This window comes from Osmia lignaria, chromosome 14 (genome assembly GCF_051020975.1).
Source record: "Osmia lignaria lignaria isolate PbOS001 chromosome 14, iyOsmLign1, whole genome shotgun sequence".
Classification (NCBI taxonomy): Eukaryota; Metazoa; Arthropoda; class Insecta; order Hymenoptera; family Megachilidae; genus Osmia; species Osmia lignaria.
Genome location: NC_135045.1, coordinates 3,986,253 through 4,004,355, shown reverse-complemented (window position 1 = coordinate 4,004,355; position 18,103 = coordinate 3,986,253). Strand labels below are relative to the sequence as shown.

At 39.6% G+C, this 18,103-nt stretch overlaps 4 protein-coding genes across 7 annotated transcripts; 3 read left to right on the top strand and 1 right to left on the bottom strand.

Moving 5' to 3' along the window:
* Positions 1–2,332: 2,332 nt before the first annotated feature.
* Positions 2,333–3,574, top strand: LOC117607328 (uncharacterized). Its single transcript, XM_034330903.2, has 3 exons — positions 2,333–3,148; positions 3,216–3,351; positions 3,433–3,574. The coding sequence occupies exons 1-3, from the start codon at positions 3,022–3,024 to the stop codon at positions 3,566–3,568; spliced, it is 399 nt and encodes a 132-aa protein (XP_034186794.2). The 5' UTR covers positions 2,333–3,021; the 3' UTR covers positions 3,569–3,574.
* Positions 3,575–3,823: 249 nt separating this feature from the next.
* On the top strand, positions 3,824–10,392 carry Skp2 (S-phase kinase-associated protein 2). Of its 3 annotated transcripts, none has more exons than XM_034330878.2 (7): positions 3,849–3,956; positions 4,651–4,707; positions 4,807–5,118; positions 5,201–5,480; positions 5,560–5,996; positions 6,082–6,209; positions 6,282–10,392. In XM_034330878.2, exons 1-7 carry the CDS (start codon positions 3,877–3,879, stop codon positions 6,626–6,628), a joined length of 1,641 nt encoding a protein of 546 aa, XP_034186769.2. In that variant the 5' UTR covers positions 3,849–3,876; the 3' UTR covers positions 6,629–10,392. The 3 variants fall into 3 exon arrangements, with proteins under 3 accessions (XP_034186770.2, XP_034186769.2, XP_034186771.2); XM_034330880.2 differs by lacking the exon at positions 3,849–3,956 and adding an exon at positions 3,979–4,114; XM_034330879.2 differs by lacking the exon at positions 4,651–4,707 and having other exon boundaries at positions 3,824–3,956.
* On the bottom strand, positions 7,572–10,358 carry bor (ATPase family AAA domain containing bor). The gene is made up of 4 exons (XM_034330873.2): positions 10,160–10,358; positions 9,263–9,737; positions 8,176–9,199; positions 7,572–8,083 (listed from the first exon to the last, which is right to left on the bottom strand). Exons 1-4 carry the CDS (start codon positions 10,356–10,358, stop codon positions 7,943–7,945), a joined length of 1,839 nt encoding a protein of 612 aa, XP_034186764.1. The 3' UTR covers positions 7,572–7,942.
* Positions 10,393–10,827: 435 nt separating the features above from the next.
* Positions 10,828–17,978, top strand: LOC117607306 (uncharacterized). Of its 2 annotated transcripts, none has more exons than XM_034330859.2 (5): positions 10,828–12,035; positions 12,102–12,694; positions 12,780–13,307; positions 13,373–15,952; positions 16,033–17,978. In XM_034330859.2, exons 1-5 carry the CDS (start codon positions 11,233–11,235, stop codon positions 16,188–16,190), a joined length of 4,662 nt encoding a protein of 1,553 aa, XP_034186750.2. In that variant the 5' UTR covers positions 10,828–11,232; the 3' UTR covers positions 16,191–17,978. The 2 variants fall into 2 exon arrangements, with proteins under 2 accessions (XP_034186750.2, XP_034186749.2); XM_034330858.2 differs by having other exon boundaries at positions 10,842–12,035; positions 16,021–17,978.
* The last annotated feature ends 125 nt before the right edge of the window (positions 17,979–18,103 follow it).

Sequence of the window (18,103 nt, the reverse complement as noted above, 5' to 3'; positions counted from 1 at the left end):
TTAACAAATTGTTCTTCCTTCTTACCGTTTAACCCTGGAAAAAAGAAGCGTTGTACAACAGGTTTACACACGACACGGCACAGGATGTCGCGTACCTGGTGTTACAAGCGTCATCTGTTACCATCGTTTCGAATAGTTGAAAATAATCGATTTTTCTGCTTGTAACATTAATTAGACGACACCCTGTGTTTATTGTATACGCCCCGATAACAGAAAGTCGACGCATCGTTAAAAACTTTCCTCGAGGATGTTCTCTCCAAAGTACAGACATGATTTATTATTTTCTTCTTTAAATCGGTATCGAGTTTGAGACGGTAAACGCGATGTCGATGATTAAAAAATAAGAAACATCTTTGGTTACCACAAAAAATTCGTCCAAGTGAAAATGAAATTCGAAAGAAGATAGATTGTATTTCTACGAATGCGTCGACGAAGAGAATCATGTGAAAAATACGCGTCAAAATACGTGGCTTACGACGTAGAGACGAAAAAAAGCGTTACATTAATTACACACAGATACACGTACACGTTGCGATCCTTTGATCGTGGGAGAAGAAGATGTTGAGGAGACACAATAATCAGGTAGAACTCTGTTTATTCGAATACGAAATAGAGGAGCAAGCTCCTGGCAATGAGGGAATTTAAATATGAAAATTTTATCATTTTGTTGTAGAGTTTACGCAAGTGTTTGCATAAGTGGAGCAGCCATTCGAGATCTGGGGAAGTTGGCGAACAGAGTTCTACCTCGCGATTCCTGGCCTCTTTCGTAAGACCAAAGATACGATAACGATGTAAAGCAAAGAAAAGTGTAAAAAAAAAAAAAAAAAGAGCGGTAAAAGGCTTTTCGCGTGATCGTATCTTTCGATTTTGCGTCTGTTCGCTTCTTGCCATACGTTTATCGAAATTTATCTTTCCTTTCTAGTTTTCTTCTTTTTTTCGATCGATTGAATTTTTATCGATGCATTTCTTCATCACTCAGAGTTGTTTTCTTACCTTTTAATTACACTAGCGTGTGGCGTGATGAATGTCGGTACACAGTAATTTCATAGGAAAAAGTTTAATGCATTTTCGACCGGTATCATCCTTCGTAGAGTCTACGGAAAGTGTGAATGTGGAAGAGAGGTGCTTTCTTTAATTTCCCCGTTTTCTTCAACTACAATTCGGAATGCGTCGCGTCGTTGACACCAAATCGAATGTCTGTATGCGTGCGTGTGTGTGTGTGTGAAACGTTGACAACTCGAGTGTGAAGCAACTCCTCTTTCTCGAGGGAACATTTTAAACGCGAGAAAAGAATTCGTTTAGCAAAAGGGCAGCGAGAAATCCGTGTTTCTTGGAGAAAAGCCAGAACGAAATGGAAAATCCACGGCCATAATACGTAGATTTATAAACTATTATTACGAGTGTGTGTAGATCGCGTGTAAGAACAGAAAAATTAAGTCTGCTAGGAAGTGTGTGGATACAGGATGTTACGTACGACGTGGAGGATCGTCAAAGAACAGGAAGGCTATGAAAAAGTCTCTCTTGCATCCAGTGATGTGTAACCCTCGTTTGGTAATTTTAATTCTTCATTTTTAATTTTTAATTAATTTTTAATTTTATCTTTCAGTTTAAGGGTGTTAAATTTACAGTGTCGGTCATCTTCGTGGCGGTGAAAGTATTAACTTTCTTCTATATCAGCTCGGTTTATTTTTCAGAAATAGCAAAATAGAAAATGGGCCATAACTTGGGAGCAAGATCGAACAGAATGAACTCCACGTGTTACGGAACACCTTGTATAAATTTATGCGTGTTCGAGTGCTCGAACGAGACAACAATATTAGTGTTTAAGCAAAAAATTAGAAAACATCTTTGAAATTTGTAAGATCACGAGCCGAGTATCGATGCGCTGTACATCCACGACCCTTTAGTCGTCGTTCAAAAATTTTGCCGAAAATCTACAGTTTTTCAATTTTAAACGTGGGCGTGAAAACAATTGTTAAAGCCCGTACAGCCAAACGATATCGTTCGTAAATTTATTCTGTTTCGATTGGGAAACGAGAAACGGTTTATTGCATGCGACAACGACCGATAGAAACAGCATTTTCGTTGTTACGTTTTTCATTTTTCGTCAGAGAAAAACTCAAAAACACAAAAAAAAGAAAAAAAAATATGAAAAACATCGCCAAAAAAAAAAAAAAGAACAAAGCTTGAGTATTGCTTTTGTAACCGAATACAATATGTTTCCTTTTGCTTTTTCGATGGAAACCAGCAATCCTATCGTTCGTTTTCACCCCGTTACGTAAAATGGCTACGAAGAAGCCTGTCGTTAATTACTTCATTAATTTTCGGCTGATTTTGACAGCTATATGTTAGAATGTCGAGGATATTAGAAAACCTTGAGCGAAAACGAAGCTCGTCCTTTTTTTCTGTGAAAAAAAGACACGAAACAATAAAGTTCTCTTTCGTAATCATGGCAAGCGAGACAGAAAAGAAAGTGAATGAAAATTTGGAGATAAATTGTATGAGTGGATAATAGCGTGTGTGATTTACGTTATGAAAATAATGTACGCGTGAAGAGTTTATCATCGCTACGTTTATACGTATGATTTTTCTGAATCGTGTGAACCCAGAACCTCTGAAATTCATTCGGGGCTGATAATTCAGGGTCGAGAAACGAAAAAAGAGGGACTTTTTGTAACTCGGATTCGTCCGAGTCGATGAACGGCATTGTTTTTTTCCGTGTAAAAGCGAGCAAGTCTTACGAGAACTTTGTAAGCTTCCTAATAAAATAGCATTTAATAGATAAGACAACGGTGATATTTTTAGGGACCGAACAAACTCCCTTTCCGTCACTTCCGTCGTTACGAAACCCCGTCACTGTTTCTATTTCCAGCATATTCTCAGAGTGTATCGATTAAATATACCCCGAAAGGGGCGAATAATGTCAACCGGAGACTGGCGATTATTCCCGATTCAGCAGATGATACTGTTGCAGTCCGCGAACGTGGAGGCTCTTTTGCGGGATCAAGTTGAAATTGTCTCATGGATCGAAAGAATTATCCTGATTCGATTACCGAAAGAACATCCGAGAAACAACCACCTTTCAAGCTCTGTTTTTCCAAGGATCGACTACTCGGAAGATCGGACCTTCGGGTTTTGAAAACAGAAGGTACACGGTAAACACTTTTTGAAAGAATTTTATTAAACTTTCGAATACGAGGGAATACGTATTACAGACGATCCTACCGCATCGAAATTCTACTCCACGAAATACGAGAGCTACGAAAACGAGGATAAAAATGAGAAGGCGAAGGATCAGCAAGGGAACATTTACAAATTCATTAATCGTCGATCTCCGCTGACCAGCCACGCGTAACTTTTATAAAACAAATGAAAATGTTGAAAATCAGTTCCCTTTTTATTATCTAGTTTTCATTTCTTATTCATCTTCAGGTACGGCTGGTGGTACGAACAAGGTATTCGACCGACGGAATCTCGAATTGACTTTCGAAAGAAGACATCGGATTTGGTAAACTATCAGATGAAGATATACGCGGAAGATCAGAAGCTTAAAAATTCGAAGCATTGATGAGTGAAATATTTCCACGTCTAATCTTGATAGAAGTAGGAAAATAAGTAAAAGAATTTGTGATTGTGAAAAGCACAGCAGCGCCGATGTTGGGTTAGGGTTAGAATAACTCTAACTAGTGTGCGAGTGAGCCACTGAGTATATATGTTTCCTGACTTTCCCGCCATCTCGAAGTACTCGAATGGCCAACCAATCGGATTCGAGATTCGGAGAGGTCGAGCAATTGGAACTCGTTGTTAGCGATTGTTTTTCGACTGTACGACCATTGGCGATTGAAAAAAGGCTATCACGACGATATTCCGCCAAAAATGAATCCCGGCGTGGCGGAGCACACGAGACTCGACGACGATATCATAGAGAATTCTACAGAATTTTCTCCACCCGAAAGGTGAGAATTATTTTCATCGATTCCCTTCTACGAAAGAAATTTTCAGTTTCTCATAATCTCGGTGTGTAACTCTTACCTGTTGCTCCGGGGTGATGCAGGTGCGTATTTTCGCGCGCACAGGTAAGGTTAAGAACCTTGCTGCCAGTTTGATTCCAACGGTACGGTAATCACTCCTTTTCGTCTTCTCTTGTTTCGTTTATTAATAGTAATTCTTAAAATTTCCCATGTCGTATTTATCGGTAAATCGTAACGGAACGATTGCTTGTAAATAATGTTCGTTTCCTAGTTTGGCGAAAAGTGATTATTTTTTTTTGCACGATAAATCTACGCAAAGTTACTTGGAAATTTCCATTTTATTTTTCTTCCAAGTATTCTTTTAATAAATGATTGTTCTTTTCATTTTATATCCTTTTATAATAAATAACGATTTCTTGAAACATCGAGCTAATATTTTTTTTTCATTTACGTGGTTGTTTTTGAACTATATTTTAGAATGTTGATTGAATATACATTTATGTATTCTTACTTTTAATTTAACATTTCTTTTTTTCGAAATTGTAAATGTGTTTAATTAACATAAGATTATTTTTTTTTCTTCTATAAATATTAGTGATTCTACATCCATCATGATCCATGTTTCATAAATCTATTTCATTTCTTAAACCTTTTGCAAAACAAGTTTTACTTATTCAAGGACAATCTCTGGAATTACTATGTCCAAAGGATCGCCTTCTTCACCTTGGTGGAACAGGTTGTTTTCATATGTTCATCTAATCATAATAATTATTAAAGTTCTGCAAAGAGCAGCCACGAAATTAATATTTTTTTTTTACATCAATCTGTTTTATAGCAAACGATTACGCTTAGATGATACCTGCAATAACAATTTGAACAGTACTTTGAATAGCGCATCTAAAAATAATGCAAACTGGTCTTGTGCCAGTGATGGAAATCTTGTGGAACCAGAAATGTTAGCGGATATGGGTGTCAGCATGTTAGAGAATGAAGCTTCCAGTTGCGAAAGAGCCAATAATTCAGAATCAGTAGAACGTACTTCGCCTATTAGCTCAGAAAATAGTAAAACATGTAATAAAAGTAATAGTTTTGACAGTCAAGAAAGTATTCATAGAGCTTCCAGCTTTGATACCGTTATTGTAGATAGGTTTGTATCTTTAAAAACAATTTCTTAGTTTATTTATTGCAATTGGAAACGTAAGTTTTAAATGTTTTATGTATGTTCATAGATTGGACCAAGATCCGTACGAGTCGGATGAACCGACAGCATATTCCAACATGAAAAATGAATCCGGCTATTCCTCTAGGACCGAGGCAGATAATTTCATCAATACAAAGGGAACCTTTTGTAAAGACGATCTTAATGCTTCTACCGAAAAAAGTAGTTTCGAGCAGTTTTGCCTGTACAGAAGAAAAAGAAAATCTTCGTCCGCAGGCGAGGATAAATTTAACAAATTGTCCGATGAGATGATTTTAATGATATTGAAATGGCTCCCGAAGAAATGTCTGGTAAAATTAAATCTTAACAAGTGTGTATAGTCGAAATTTATACACATTGTTCCGTCACGTTGCGATTATACTTTTTCAGGTGCGTTCCATGTTGGTTTGCAAACGATGGTGTCAAATAGCCCGAGACGAAGCGTTATGGAGTAGATTGGATCTAGGTGGTAAAGTATTAAACGAAGGCACGTTGGGGCACATATTACCACGGGGTGTTCAAATACTTCGACTTGCTCAAGCAGAGATTGCAGATCCTGTGTTTCTCGAAAACAGCGAGGTTCTCACTGACGGTTACGTTAGCAAATTACAATACTTGGATCTCTCGATGGCAGTAATCTCTCCGGATGGATTGGCCATGTTACTGTCTCTTTGTAAATACCTTAAAAAGTTATCTCTAGAAAAATGTATAGTAAACAGATCGTGTTGTAAAGCTATCAGTGAAAATAACGATCTAGAAACATTAAATTTAACGATGTGCGAGGGTATGGATGTCGAGTGTATCAAAGATTTAACGAAACTAAAGAAGTAAGAACGGTTTCATAAAACGATTTGGTACCGACTTTACGACCGACATATAAATTTCGATAACTTTCGTTTAATAATGTTTCAGCTTGAATGCCGTTAATGTGGCATGGTGTGGTTTAGATGCCAAGGCTATGACCCTACTTTGTAAATCTTTACCTCGAACCATTACGCGTTTAAACATAGCCGGATGTAGAAAAACAATGACAGACGATAGTAAGTGCAATATTGTCGACGAAAAATTAGACTTTACTCGATCGAATGATTCATTGTATACCTTTATTTCAGACATTACCGACTTGGTGAAAAGTTGTCCAGACATGGTGGAATTGGACCTGAGCGACTGTACTATGCTTACAATGAGCACTGTTCGTTGTATATTAGACCTATCAAAATTAGAACACCTTTCGCTAAGTCGATGTTACGGTATACCCCCATCTGCATACGTAACATTGGCGTACATGCCATCTTTGTTGTACTTGGATGTCTTCGGTTTGATACCAGAATCGGTACAGAAAACTTTACAAGTTACCTGCGGTGAGACCCAACTTAACAAGTTCCTATATAGTTCCGTTGCGAGACCAACGGTTGGTGTCCGAAGAACGAGTATCTGGGGGCTTCGAGTTAGAGATTAAAATATGCGCTGTAATGTTCTTTCACGAGTAAGAGTAATGCTAAAGATCAAGTAAAAACCAAAGTAAAACTGAGATGTACGTGTGCCTTTCCGCAAACTGTCTTCTTATCAAGAGACTGATTTTACGATACTATTGAAATAAAATTAAAGCAATATACCATTCGTTTATCCTCTTTTTTATTTTTTTTTTTTTTTTTTTTTATTTAAATGAAATGTGTAAAGAGAGGAAGATCTTTTTTGTGATTAATGGTTACATGTATCGATAGCAAAAGTATCAATTCGGAGTCGGATGTCATTTTACGAAGCCGTCAGATTTTCATCATTGACGCTACACAATGTACTTAATTGTTTGTATCATTATTCTAGAAGGAACCTCAGTACACCCATGCTATAGTTGATTCAAATCACCTTAGCTTAAATAGATTAATAGCAATGTTTAGCGTTTTTTAGGTAAAATACTCGATGAATGTACCATTTATCTACCTGGTGGGGCTGTGTGAGAATATTTTATCTATATTCTTATTTTCTCTTATGTACATTACTGACAACGATATACACTGTATTCTTACTGAATAATTTGTCTTACAATTAGATCGAATCTTTTTCACGAATATCGAATCTGAGAACAGAACAGATTCTTGTTATTCCAGTAGCAAATTTCGTCCACGGAGACCGAAGGATGATTTAAATATACAAATTGTGATTACGAAACGAAAACCTCAGTGCTGTTAATTGCGAATATACCTCAATAACTGTTAGTTTATTCAACCTTTCCATATTGATTCTGATTAGACAATAAATCCAGATTTTCAGTAAATAACAATAGAAAAAATATTACATGTTTATTAAACGTCATGAAAGAATACACAATGTTTCTAAATATTTTTTGTTAAATTATTTGAACATGTATGCTTTTATGATTGATGGTTATGAAAGTATAATGATTTAAAAAATGAAGGTCAAGGTATGGATTTTTGGATAAGGTATTAATTGATATCAATTAAATTATAAGTCATTTTTTTTACACACACTAACACGTTACTATCGAGTTGCAATTCTGTCTTATCCGTTTTTCTTTATGACTGTAATTGCTGGTGTGCGTGTGTATGTTTAAAAATTTTAATCAAGCTACGAATTTACATTACTAACAAATTCATTACTGCTCTATAATATTTATACACGCGCGCATTAGACAGAAAACGACAACTCAATATTGTACTCGTTTTCTTTTAACATTTACACCGTTCTTGTAATTACTTAATACTAATTTCTTTAGTAAAATATTTGCTAATTTTTATGCAACGATGCTTACTAATTAAGCCGTTGCGACGGAACTTGCTTCTGGAGCTGCGGATTCAATCATAGGTTTCGATTTTATAGGCTTAACATCCAGTTCTTTTTCAGTGGCATAAATCGACTTCGATTCCTGCTTCTCTTGTTCGCTCTGCCATTGAACCTACGAAAAGGCAATTCACATGAAATCAATATATTTTTTTTTCAACACGTAAGTTTAAATTAATAACAGTATATTTAGTTTCTATTAATTACCTTCTGTCTGTGTTGTTTAATCGCCTCTGTGCATTTATCCAGGATCATCTGTTCCGTCAGCACTCCATCCTCGGAAGCGTACGCTGCTGCTTGCCAGGTAACAGCTAACTTTGCCAATTCTCTGCCGGACATTCCCTCGGCCATGTTAGCGACTTTGCTACAAAGCATACCGTAATCGAATTGCGCTACTTTTAACCGTTTGTTGCCTTCGATCGCCGGTTGAAGTACAAATTTATCGAAGTAAAGACGAACTAAACGTTCGCGTTCTTCTCGTCCTGGTAGACGGAACTCTACCATCTCGTCTAATCTGTCGTTTACGGCCCAATCGAATTGTTCCGGTGTATTCGAGGCAAGTACCAACATAAACTTGCTACTCTGCTCGCCAGTCCTATAGAGAAACGCATTCAACATTGCTCTTAGATCTTCAGATATATGTTCGCTCGACCTCTTCCTTAGGAAGGCATCGGCTTCGTCGATGAAAAGTAGGAGACCCTTTCTAGACGTTGCCGCCCAATCGAACACCTTATGAATGGCGGTAACACCGTCACGACCCAACGGTGCCAAATCACCACCGGTTACGATAGCATAGTCCATACCCGAGTGTTCGGCTAGTTTCTTAGCAAACATAGTCTTACCAGTACCAGGAGGACCATGCATCAGTATGTTTCTATACATTCCACGATTTTGTTTAGTGTTCTTTGTAGCTATCGCTATGTCGCGCAATCTTTCCTCGAGCTTTGGGGCTAACACAACGCCGGACAGAGCATCGGTCTGCTTACTTTTTAGTTTCTTTACCGCCTGGATTGGATGCTGTAACGTATCCAAAACCGTAAACCTAGACGTTTCACGAACCAATGATGGTTTTCCTAAACGTGATTCAATGTACCGTGCCGCTATACCCGTCGACCCTTTTGCGGTATACACGCCGAAAGCCAACAGAGATAAACCTCCGGTGGCAGCGAGAATTTTGTCCCAGTCTTGTAGGAATGCTGTCATACCGGAGCCTAACACCGAACCAGCGGTTCTGAAAACAATATTCGATAAATGTATTTCAATGTTTTTCGACCAATTCCCCGTCTTTACTCACTTTATCGATTCCAATACCGTCACTCTCTTTTCAGATGCTTTTACTCTAATTTGTTCTAAGTTTAAATCTTGATTCTCTCTGTCTATTTTTGCTTTGGCTTTCACCTCTGCTTCCAACTTTTTCATTTCATTTCTGTGCCTCAATTCCATTTCGTGCTCTATCGTAGCTTTTCTCATTGCTTCTTGTTTCGCTACAGATTCTTCCTGCCTCCTCAAATTCTCGTCGTTCATTCTTTGCTGCTGTATCAGTTGATCGTCGTATCGTTTCCTTGCAAGTTGATCTTGATACTGAGCTCTCATTTGATGTTGCTTAGTCTCTTCTTGTAAAGATTTTCTCCTCTCTTCTCCTTCTACACGTTTTTGTTCCGCTTTCATTTGCTCTATACCTGCTTCATATTTTTTTACCTCTGCTTGTCTTTCCATTTGCTTAGTAGCCTCTTGCAATTTCGAAAGTTCCAATGCTTCTTTTGCGTGTGCTATGAAAATAAAAGAAGCACAAGAATGTTTAGTTAAAAATTTTTCTAATGTTCTTAGATAGTAAGTCTACATTTTATTTAAAAAAATCATTTCTTTCCTAAAACAAAAAATGGACAAAGTCTGGGGAGCAATCGACGAGTTAAAATCGTGATAAGAACGTTAGACATTGTACAGGTATTCATAATCTTTGAATAATATTTTTAGTTTCTCGTATCGTGACTATTTTCATTCATGAATCGTTTGTTTTTAATTCCTTTCTAGGATAATTTGTTGCATCATCATAATATGGTGTCAGAGTACGGAGCAGCATCATGTCATCGGGAACACGAGGACCTTAACCTAAGCAATCGTTTTCTGCTTACGTAACCTCGTGTAACATTTTCATTGAACAGAAAAACCTAAAGTAAGTAATCGATCGTACCGGATCTTTCAAGTTCCTTAGCAGCCGATGCTGCTCTTTCCAAAGCGGTCGAATCAAATCGATAAGGTTCCATTTGAGTTCTAGGTGGTGGATGATGAAAATCATCTCCACCGCCAATCGCACCGCCGGATGCCGGTGGTTGTGCGAATTGTGAAAAATCTTGTGGTTGCGCGTTACGATATCCGAAAAGCCACGACATGATTTAAACTATGATTCAGAATGTTATTATAATTGATCAGCAGGACGTGTATCTTTTGCTCCTCTCCTTATTGTTATCACGAGGAATTCCCACGTGCACTACTAGTATGAAAACTGAAACGAGTGGACTTCGGACCGAGAACAACGGAACGCATCAGTTCATGTTCACCCTAGCTGGTTTAGACCGCCACACCGCCATATTCTCTAGAGGGACGCCGAATTGAGTGTGTTCAACTAAATTTATTTTTCAAGATAATATTTGTATTTCTTTAATATTTCTAAAGGAACAAAAACAAAAGAATCATTGCCACTACACGATAATTTCTTCGATACTAGGTAAAAATTTGATTAACAGAATTTTCCTCTTCATTATTTTGGAAATCTAGAAATAATTATGACAATAATGCAGTTACTACGTCGTAGTTACTACGTTATAATACAGATGTATGTTATATTCAGTAATTAATGTGTAAAATTGTTTCATAGATTCCGTTATTTAAATTTTAAAAGATAACCGCTGAATTCGTGCAACATTATGAAATGAAAGATAGCGCTGCAAGCGAGTCAATTCGAGGGAACGAAATATTTGACCGCCATGCAACGCCGTTTCGTAATAACGTAAAATAGATCGTTTTAATGCTGATAAATGCTTTCGCGAGAATTTATTTGTGTTCATTTAATTACTACGAAATTGCGAAATTTCTGTGAAAATGTTTTAAAATAAATTTATAGGAAATAATCGTGAAAAAAGACAATATATTGAATTACGTAGTAACTGCTACGTCGATAATGTCGTTGACTTAGTACAGTAAGGTTCCGGTGATTCGGTGAGTGTGCTCTTTTCAAACATGGAGAGGTTACTTGTTTAAAGTAATATGTGGGATTTAGGAAATCGGAGTGTTATCACATTAGTAAGCGTGTTGAGTGGGTGCGTGTTTCTTTACAACGTTTGGGGCCCGATTCTTATTCTTACGATTTCATTATTCCTTACTATCTATGCGTGCTACTCTTTGATCGTCAACGACAGCTTATTGTCGCCGCACGCGTTCCTTCTATTCGATTACTGCAAACACATTTCTCTTGAAGTTTGTGCGAGCGTTCAGCGTATCTTTAAATACATATATGAATACATTCGTCAGTTTCGGAGGATCGTGAGTCGCCGTTTTCGGGAACGAAACTTAACCAAATTTAGGATGGAAAGACGTCGTGGAACACGTTACCAGCTAAGCGACGATACTTATCCCACTAGAAGTAATTCCTCGAGCTTTGGTTCGATTGCACAGCTTAGCCCGATTTCGAAAGATGTACAGAAAACCGATATTTCGAACAATATCAGCCCCAAGAACAAATATTATCACAATTCTGGTCATTCATCTTACGATCATAGCCCTCTTGGCAATCATACCGTAATGCCAATGTTTCCAAGGAACAAGGAGGAATTGGAAAATCAGACATTTGGGTTATTATCCCCGAATCAAAGTTTGTCAAAGAAATTATCCCCTGCGTACAGGCAGAATCATGCATTGGCACGGGAAGATTCTACGTATTACAATTCAGAAGGCTCAATGTGGGATACCGGCTTAAGTCCTAAAATGGACGCGAGCATAAGCGAGCTAAGAGGTGCTCAAGCAATTGGAGGACCTTTATTATCGTCAACCAGATACAATATAGATCAAAGGCAAGTATATTTATTATACTTTATTGTAACTTTAAGCGGTTATACAAATTTTTAATTTCATTACAGAATATACAACGACGTAAATTCTCCAGGACTTACGACTAGGTTAACGAAATACGCGGCAGAAGCAAACAACAAATTGATGCACCAGTCGCAATATCGAGTGGGACAATTTCCGAAAGTTAATCTTCACGCTAGTCCAGTGCCGTTGATAAACGCCAAGTCTGTGAGACCGAAAACTCCGGTAACAGTTAGAGTAGCTCCACCTCATACCATTCGATATTCTCCACCATCGAAGCAGAAAATTTTCTCGAACTCGCATCACCCGGATAATAGCTATTCTTCTCCTAGCGTCACTCAATCTTTAAGAGCGATACCGCTAAAGAGACGCGCGACGAGAGAAGACGTTGCTTCCGATCTATCGAAAAAGCAGCGAACAGAGAGTTTAATTAACAAAGAATTTGAGAGTCCGGATGAAACGAAGCAGAAGAGGAGTAGAGAAGAAGAATCATTGAAATCAGAAGAGGATGCTTCGCCACAAAGTAAAGCCGAATCCACAAATAGACCTACAAAACGAACAAAAACTCCATCCTGTTACGACATCATAAATTCGCTTAGTTCTAGTAAGCACGTTGTTTCCGGTGTCAAAAGGAAAGCTAGTAAGTATTTAATCCAGGGTAGCAAATTATTTAATTCCTACAGAATTATAATTATTCTTTATGTTGTATTGCTTGTTTCTTTTAGTTGATTTTTCACGAAGCGGAACACCAGATTTTGAAAAGCATTTCAAATCTTTGGAGAGTATACAAAACAATAGCTCTCCTTCGTTACCACAAGTTCAAAATGTGAGCCCAAAATGTCCCAATCAGGAGGTACCAGAGAAGAGAAATTCGAATGTATTTACTCCACCCGATAAGATACAAGAACAGTTTCCATTAAGGGGGATTTTGAAGTCGACTAACAAAAGTATCGAGACTGACCCGGACAATAAAGAAATTTACTCAAAGCGTTTGAATGCGTTCGATAAAAATGACCGAATTAAGGAGCCTGTCGTGTCTACCGACACGGGAAAACTAACTCACAAGTTATTTATGAGAGCGGAGCCGGAAAGGAATGAAAAATTGAGAATGTTGGTCGAAGAGCAAGGTAATATAAGAGCGAAATTCACAACAGACGACGTAGAAGAGATAAAAAAAGAAGACATAGCGGATATGAGGCAGACTAGTATGAAGGCAAGGCTTCAAAGCATGTTCGATGCTATATCCGGGAAAGGTAAGCACCTAATCAATGTTACAGTAAACGAATTTCGTCTAACGACAATTTGATTGACTTTTCAGCGGCCAGCCAGATTAATCCGGACGTTGTGATCCAAGCGGAAGAGGTGAACCCGGTTAAACCAGTCGAATGTCCTGTGACTTGCGCGACTCTCAACTCATCGACTACCACGACAAACGTTAATACCACGCCTATCTCAACGTCAGCCGTGGCACCCAGTTTTGGCGTGAACGAAACGAGTACAAAAAATACGAAACACGTAGCCTTTAATTTACCGAACAAGGAAGTTCCGTCGAATACGAATATACAGCCTAGCAACACTTTCGAGGCACAGACGAAGACCGTTCCACCTTCTACGGCAAATCAGACGAGCAATGCTCCTGAAAATATGTTTACAACTACATCCGCGATCGTGTCTCATTCTCCAGCTACGAACGTAAACGTAGTCAATTCGAGTTCGGCCACGCCAAATTTCAATTTTGGCACATCAACACCGAGCACGGCGACCAGCACTTTGTTCACACCGAACGCTGTTTCTTCGAGTAACAATGCACCTTCGCTCGCCACTTCCTCAACGGCCAGCCTATTTGGAAACGTCACTAGCAACGTATCAATGTCTTCGCCCGTTCCCGTAACTTCGAGTATGACTAACGCAAAAACCGAAGCAAGCCTGAGCTTCCCAACAAACGTACCGCAAACAGTTCAGAACGTTTCAACCAGTTCAAATCTATCAGTGGGAAGCGGTAATGTGACTGCTGCATCGACAACCGCGAACATCGCACCGTCATTGACAACATTTGTTGCTCAGAGTACAGTACCGAGTACAGGATCAACGTCGATTACCTCTAATATGAACGCGATACCGTTAAGAATGACTTCTTCGATGAACGTTTCTAGTAGCGCGCCTGCACCAGTGATACCGAGTCTTGCCACGATTCGTGCCAATATGGAAATGATCAGTAAACAATCTGTACCATTGTTGACCTTTGGAAACAAAAGTGGTAGCCCGCCAGCACCCAAGCCAAAAGGATTCTTCTTCGGTTCAGTAGGAAACGTGTCGCAAAGTGGTAACAACACGTTTGGATCTCTGGCGAACTCTCAGCAGGTTCAGAGTACAAATACGAATACAGGGACGAGTACAACCACGAGTACAAGTATGAACGGTCCTGCCTTGCAAAGCAGCTCCGCTTCGAACGTTGTAATCAGCAGTACTGCACCTAATTTGGCTAAAACTATGGCAGCTACGTTTACCACACCCGCGATCTCGACGTTCAGTTTTCGTGCACCCAACCCGTGGGAATCCAACAAAACAGGGTTCTCTTTTAATAATGCACCGAGCGCGACAAAGGCACCGACGGAAAGCTCGAGCACACCTGCATTCTCTACTGGTAACAACAATGCTTTGCCTAGCTTTGGGAGCTTGCCGGCTAGTAATCCAGCTAGTACCGCGGCTAGTAACCCGCCTCAGTTTACCATGAACGCCAATCCTATATTTGGTAACGCGTCCACTTCGTCGATCTTTGGGACTACAACCCCTAGTCAGTCAATTTTCGGTACACCTTCAACGACGAACGTTACCAGCACCACTTTTGCTGCACCCAAGAGTTCCGCAACGCCGATGTTTGGATCCAACGTCAACACAACTTCCTCCGCATTTGCAAACATGAATACGGCTCCAGTCTTTTCGAACACCGCCGCTGCATCTTCTTCAGGAGGCACGACCTGCACTTTGGCCGTGCCAGTGTTTGGCTCGGCTGCTAATACATCAGCTCCGAGCGCACCCGCAACAACCGGCAGTTTATTCTCCGGCGCTAACTCGACCAGCTCGGCACCGGCGTTTGGCACGACGAGTAACATCTTCGGCCAAGTAACCTCATCGAGTGCAACTTTCAAAAACACCACGGGAGTGTTTGGTAGCAACAGTAGTACACCGAATCTCTTCAGATCTCCAACGACCACGACTTCCACGTTTGGCACCACGAACGTTGCTTCCAGTAGCAACACCAGCGTACCCGTGTTCGGTTCGGCGAACACTTCTAGCAACGTGCCCGCGCCAGCGTTTGGCACCACCAGCACCGTGACTCCTGTCTTCGGCTCGCAGAACACTGCGAATTCAGCGACACCGGGTACCACCGCACCGACCTTTGGTACCAGCACTAACATATTCGGAAGCAGCAGTTCTACCGGCCTTCCTGCTTACGGCAGTAACACCGGTAGTCCTTTCGGTACTTCCGCCTCGAATACTTTTGGCGGGCAAAACCCCTCCACCTCGAACGCGTTTGGTGCTACCTCTAATGTCAACGCAAACGCCAATGTCAATGCTACCTCTAACGTGAACGTTACCAACGCCAATACCAATGCCAGCTCTGTTCCCGCCTTCGGCGACAACAAAGTTCTACCATTTGGAGCTCAGTCTTCAACCTTTGGATCGTCCAGTGCTCCCAATACTGCTTTCGGAGCTGCCACCAACGCGAACAACGAAAACAACAATGCCGGCAGTATATTCAGCTTCGGAGCGAATCAGAAGCAACCGCAGCAGAACACTGCGTTCTCCTTCGGCAGCGGAAATAACAACGCGAACAACAACGCTACGACATCGTCGTCCGCGCCTTTCCAGTTCAGCGGGGCGCCATCGAATCTAGGTAATTATTGTTTTTTAATTCTTTGTCGAATGCGTGTCACAGAAATTTGAATAATGTTTCTTATACAGCTGCATCAATAGGGGGATTTAATTTCTCCGCACCAACGACCACTCCATCCATCAACTTTGGAACGACGAGTGCACCGACCTTCAACGCAACCGCACCTGGCATGTTCAGCATCGGAAGTGGCTTCACGGCGCCAAGATCCAGGACTGCTCGCAGCAGAAAACCGAGATGATGGAGAATGTAAAGCACCTCGGCCCAGCTTCTCGCAGAGCATTCGTCGTCGTAATCGATTGATTAACGTTTGGATCTATTCCGCGTAATTTTATATACATACGTTAAACGTTGTACGATGCGTCGAGTGTCGTGTTCAGATCGGTACATCTACTCAAACGGACTCGTTTTAAACTGTATTTTACGCCGTTGTTAAATGTACCCACCTTGTATATACATGAGAAAACATTAGTGGCAGACTTTTATGTATCACTGTTTCAAAGTCTGTTCAAGTTACGTTATACGCGTACGTATATATACATATATGCAGAGTGTCTGAAAAGGAACGTACAAGGCGAAAAGTGAAGATTTTTCATTTTTAAACGAGTGGAAAAGAAAGTCGAATAGCCAATTTTTAATTGCTTAAGTATGCTTCAGAAAAAGAAACTGGAAATTGTAAAATTGTGTAATGTTTTGAGACACTCTGTACATAGTTGTATCATACATAGAAGCAGAAAATATGAAAGACGCGTGGTTGGCTATTTTACTAACGAAAAATTAAGTTTAAGGGTCCCGTACATTTAACTTTTGACGTTTCGTCGATCGAAGTGCTGAGAGTCGAAAAAAAAATTATTATTTGTAAAGAGGACAACGTGTTCTGTATCCGATGCAGGTGGTCGGAGTGTACACGTGTACGGTAAATTTGTTTTTATAAACTTTTCAATGGAAAAATAAATCGTGTGAAAGGTTTTTATAAATGCTCAGCATTTCGACAAAACGCATTAACATCTGATCAACTGGATAAGTCCGAATATCGTGTTTCGTTTTTAATTTGTAAGTATCGTCGATGAAAGAAACAAATTTCTTGCTTTTATTTTCTCGTCTCATAGCTGTTTCAGATACGAAAGAAATAAAATGGTTCATCCTATAAATGTGCTGAGATATATGCAAACGATGATTTGTATCGCCCTTTTAACAGACGCAAACGATACAGAAAAGTGGTGTAAAGCAGAGTAATAGTAAGTTGTACCGAATGGAAAAAAGTAAGTCGGAAGATTAAGTTTGAAATTAAAAGATGTGATAGATGGAAAACGACGAATAGACGCGGTTTACCGTAACAATGTTGTAAGAGATACAAAATTATTTTTTCAGTGCTTCGAGCAAAATGTATCTCATTAAAAAAAAAAAGTATTGTAAAGTTTAACAAATGGTAGAAACACGAATGTCGATACTGTTCGAGTTCAGTTTCATATTTCTGGTACTCTTTTTTACAACCTCCGTGTTCCTACTAATTTAATCGAACAAACTTTATCCTCCCTTAATTTATCGTTATTAACTAATTAATCTACAGTTTCGTGCACATTTCAAACGACACGTTTCGATTTGGATCAACGCGTCGAGTGGATTTACGAGCAATTGGGAGAAAAAAAAGGTAAACAGACGATATAATTCGGATTCAAGCCTTTTGTTTTTATTTCACATATTCAGAGTCTGAATTTGTTCGATTGAAATTGAAATTATTACGATTGAACGTGCCTTCCTTCAGAAAGTCGTTTGAATCGTGCAGTAAACCGCGGGAAACGGAACGAAACGTGAAGCTGTTACGTTTTCGATAATACTCGAATCGAATTTTGTCACGATCGAAAATGGAAATGGAAAGAGAGCAAGTGGTGAAGTTCAATGCGGTACGGAAATGGAAAATGCTGAATCTATGATTGTAGGAAGAAGCGAACGCGCAGGAAAATGCGCGCGAACAAGCTAGCTAGGTTAGCAAGCGAGCGAGCGAGTAAGCGAACGTACGAGCGAGCAAGAAACCGAGGAAGTAACGCGTGAGTTACGTCACGCGCGTTCCGTGAAACTCTACGCGCGATTGGTCGAATAGGCGGGCTAGTTTGTTAGCCGACCAATCGGGTGGCCCGTTAGACGGGAAGGATG

Excerpts from the sequence above, each read along its gene's own strand:
- LOC117607328 (XM_034330903.2), top strand. The coding sequence starts at position 3,022 with ATGGATCGAAAGAATTATCCTGATTCGATTACCGAAAGAACATCCGAG. Across the intron at positions 3,149-3,215 it reads TCGGGTTTTGAAAACAGAAG|ACGATCCTACCGCATCGAAA; the intron begins GTACACGGTAAA and ends TACGTATTACAG. Across the intron at positions 3,352-3,432 it reads TCTCCGCTGACCAGCCACGC|GTACGGCTGGTGGTACGAAC; the intron begins GTAACTTTTATA and ends ATTCATCTTCAG.
- Skp2 (XM_034330878.2), top strand. The coding sequence starts at position 3,877 with ATGAATCCCGGCGTGGCGGAGCACACGAGACTCGACGACGATATCATA. Across the intron at positions 3,957-4,650 it reads GAATTTTCTCCACCCGAAAG|GACAATCTCTGGAATTACTA; the intron begins GTGAGAATTATT and ends TACTTATTCAAG. Across the intron at positions 4,708-4,806 it reads TCTTCACCTTGGTGGAACAG|CAAACGATTACGCTTAGATG; the intron begins GTTGTTTTCATA and ends TCTGTTTTATAG.
- bor (XM_034330873.2), bottom strand. The coding sequence starts at position 10,358 with ATGTCGTGGCTTTTCGGATATCGTAACGCGCAACCACAAGATTTTTCA. Across the intron at positions 9,200-9,262 it reads ACGGTATTGGAATCGATAAA|AACCGCTGGTTCGGTGTTAG; the intron begins GTGAGTAAAGAC and ends TATTGTTTTCAG. Across the intron at positions 8,084-8,175 it reads TTAAACAACACAGACAGAAG|GTTCAATGGCAGAGCGAACA; the intron begins GTAATTAATAGA and ends GCCTTTTCGTAG.
- LOC117607306 (XM_034330858.2), top strand. The coding sequence starts at position 11,233 with ATGTGGGATTTAGGAAATCGGAGTGTTATCACATTAGTAAGCGTGTTG. Across the intron at positions 13,308-13,372 it reads CGATGCTATATCCGGGAAAG|CGGCCAGCCAGATTAATCCG; the intron begins GTAAGCACCTAA and ends TTGACTTTTCAG. Across the intron at positions 15,953-16,020 it reads CGGGGCGCCATCGAATCTAG|CTGCATCAATAGGGGGATTT; the intron begins GTAATTATTGTT and ends TTTCTTATACAG.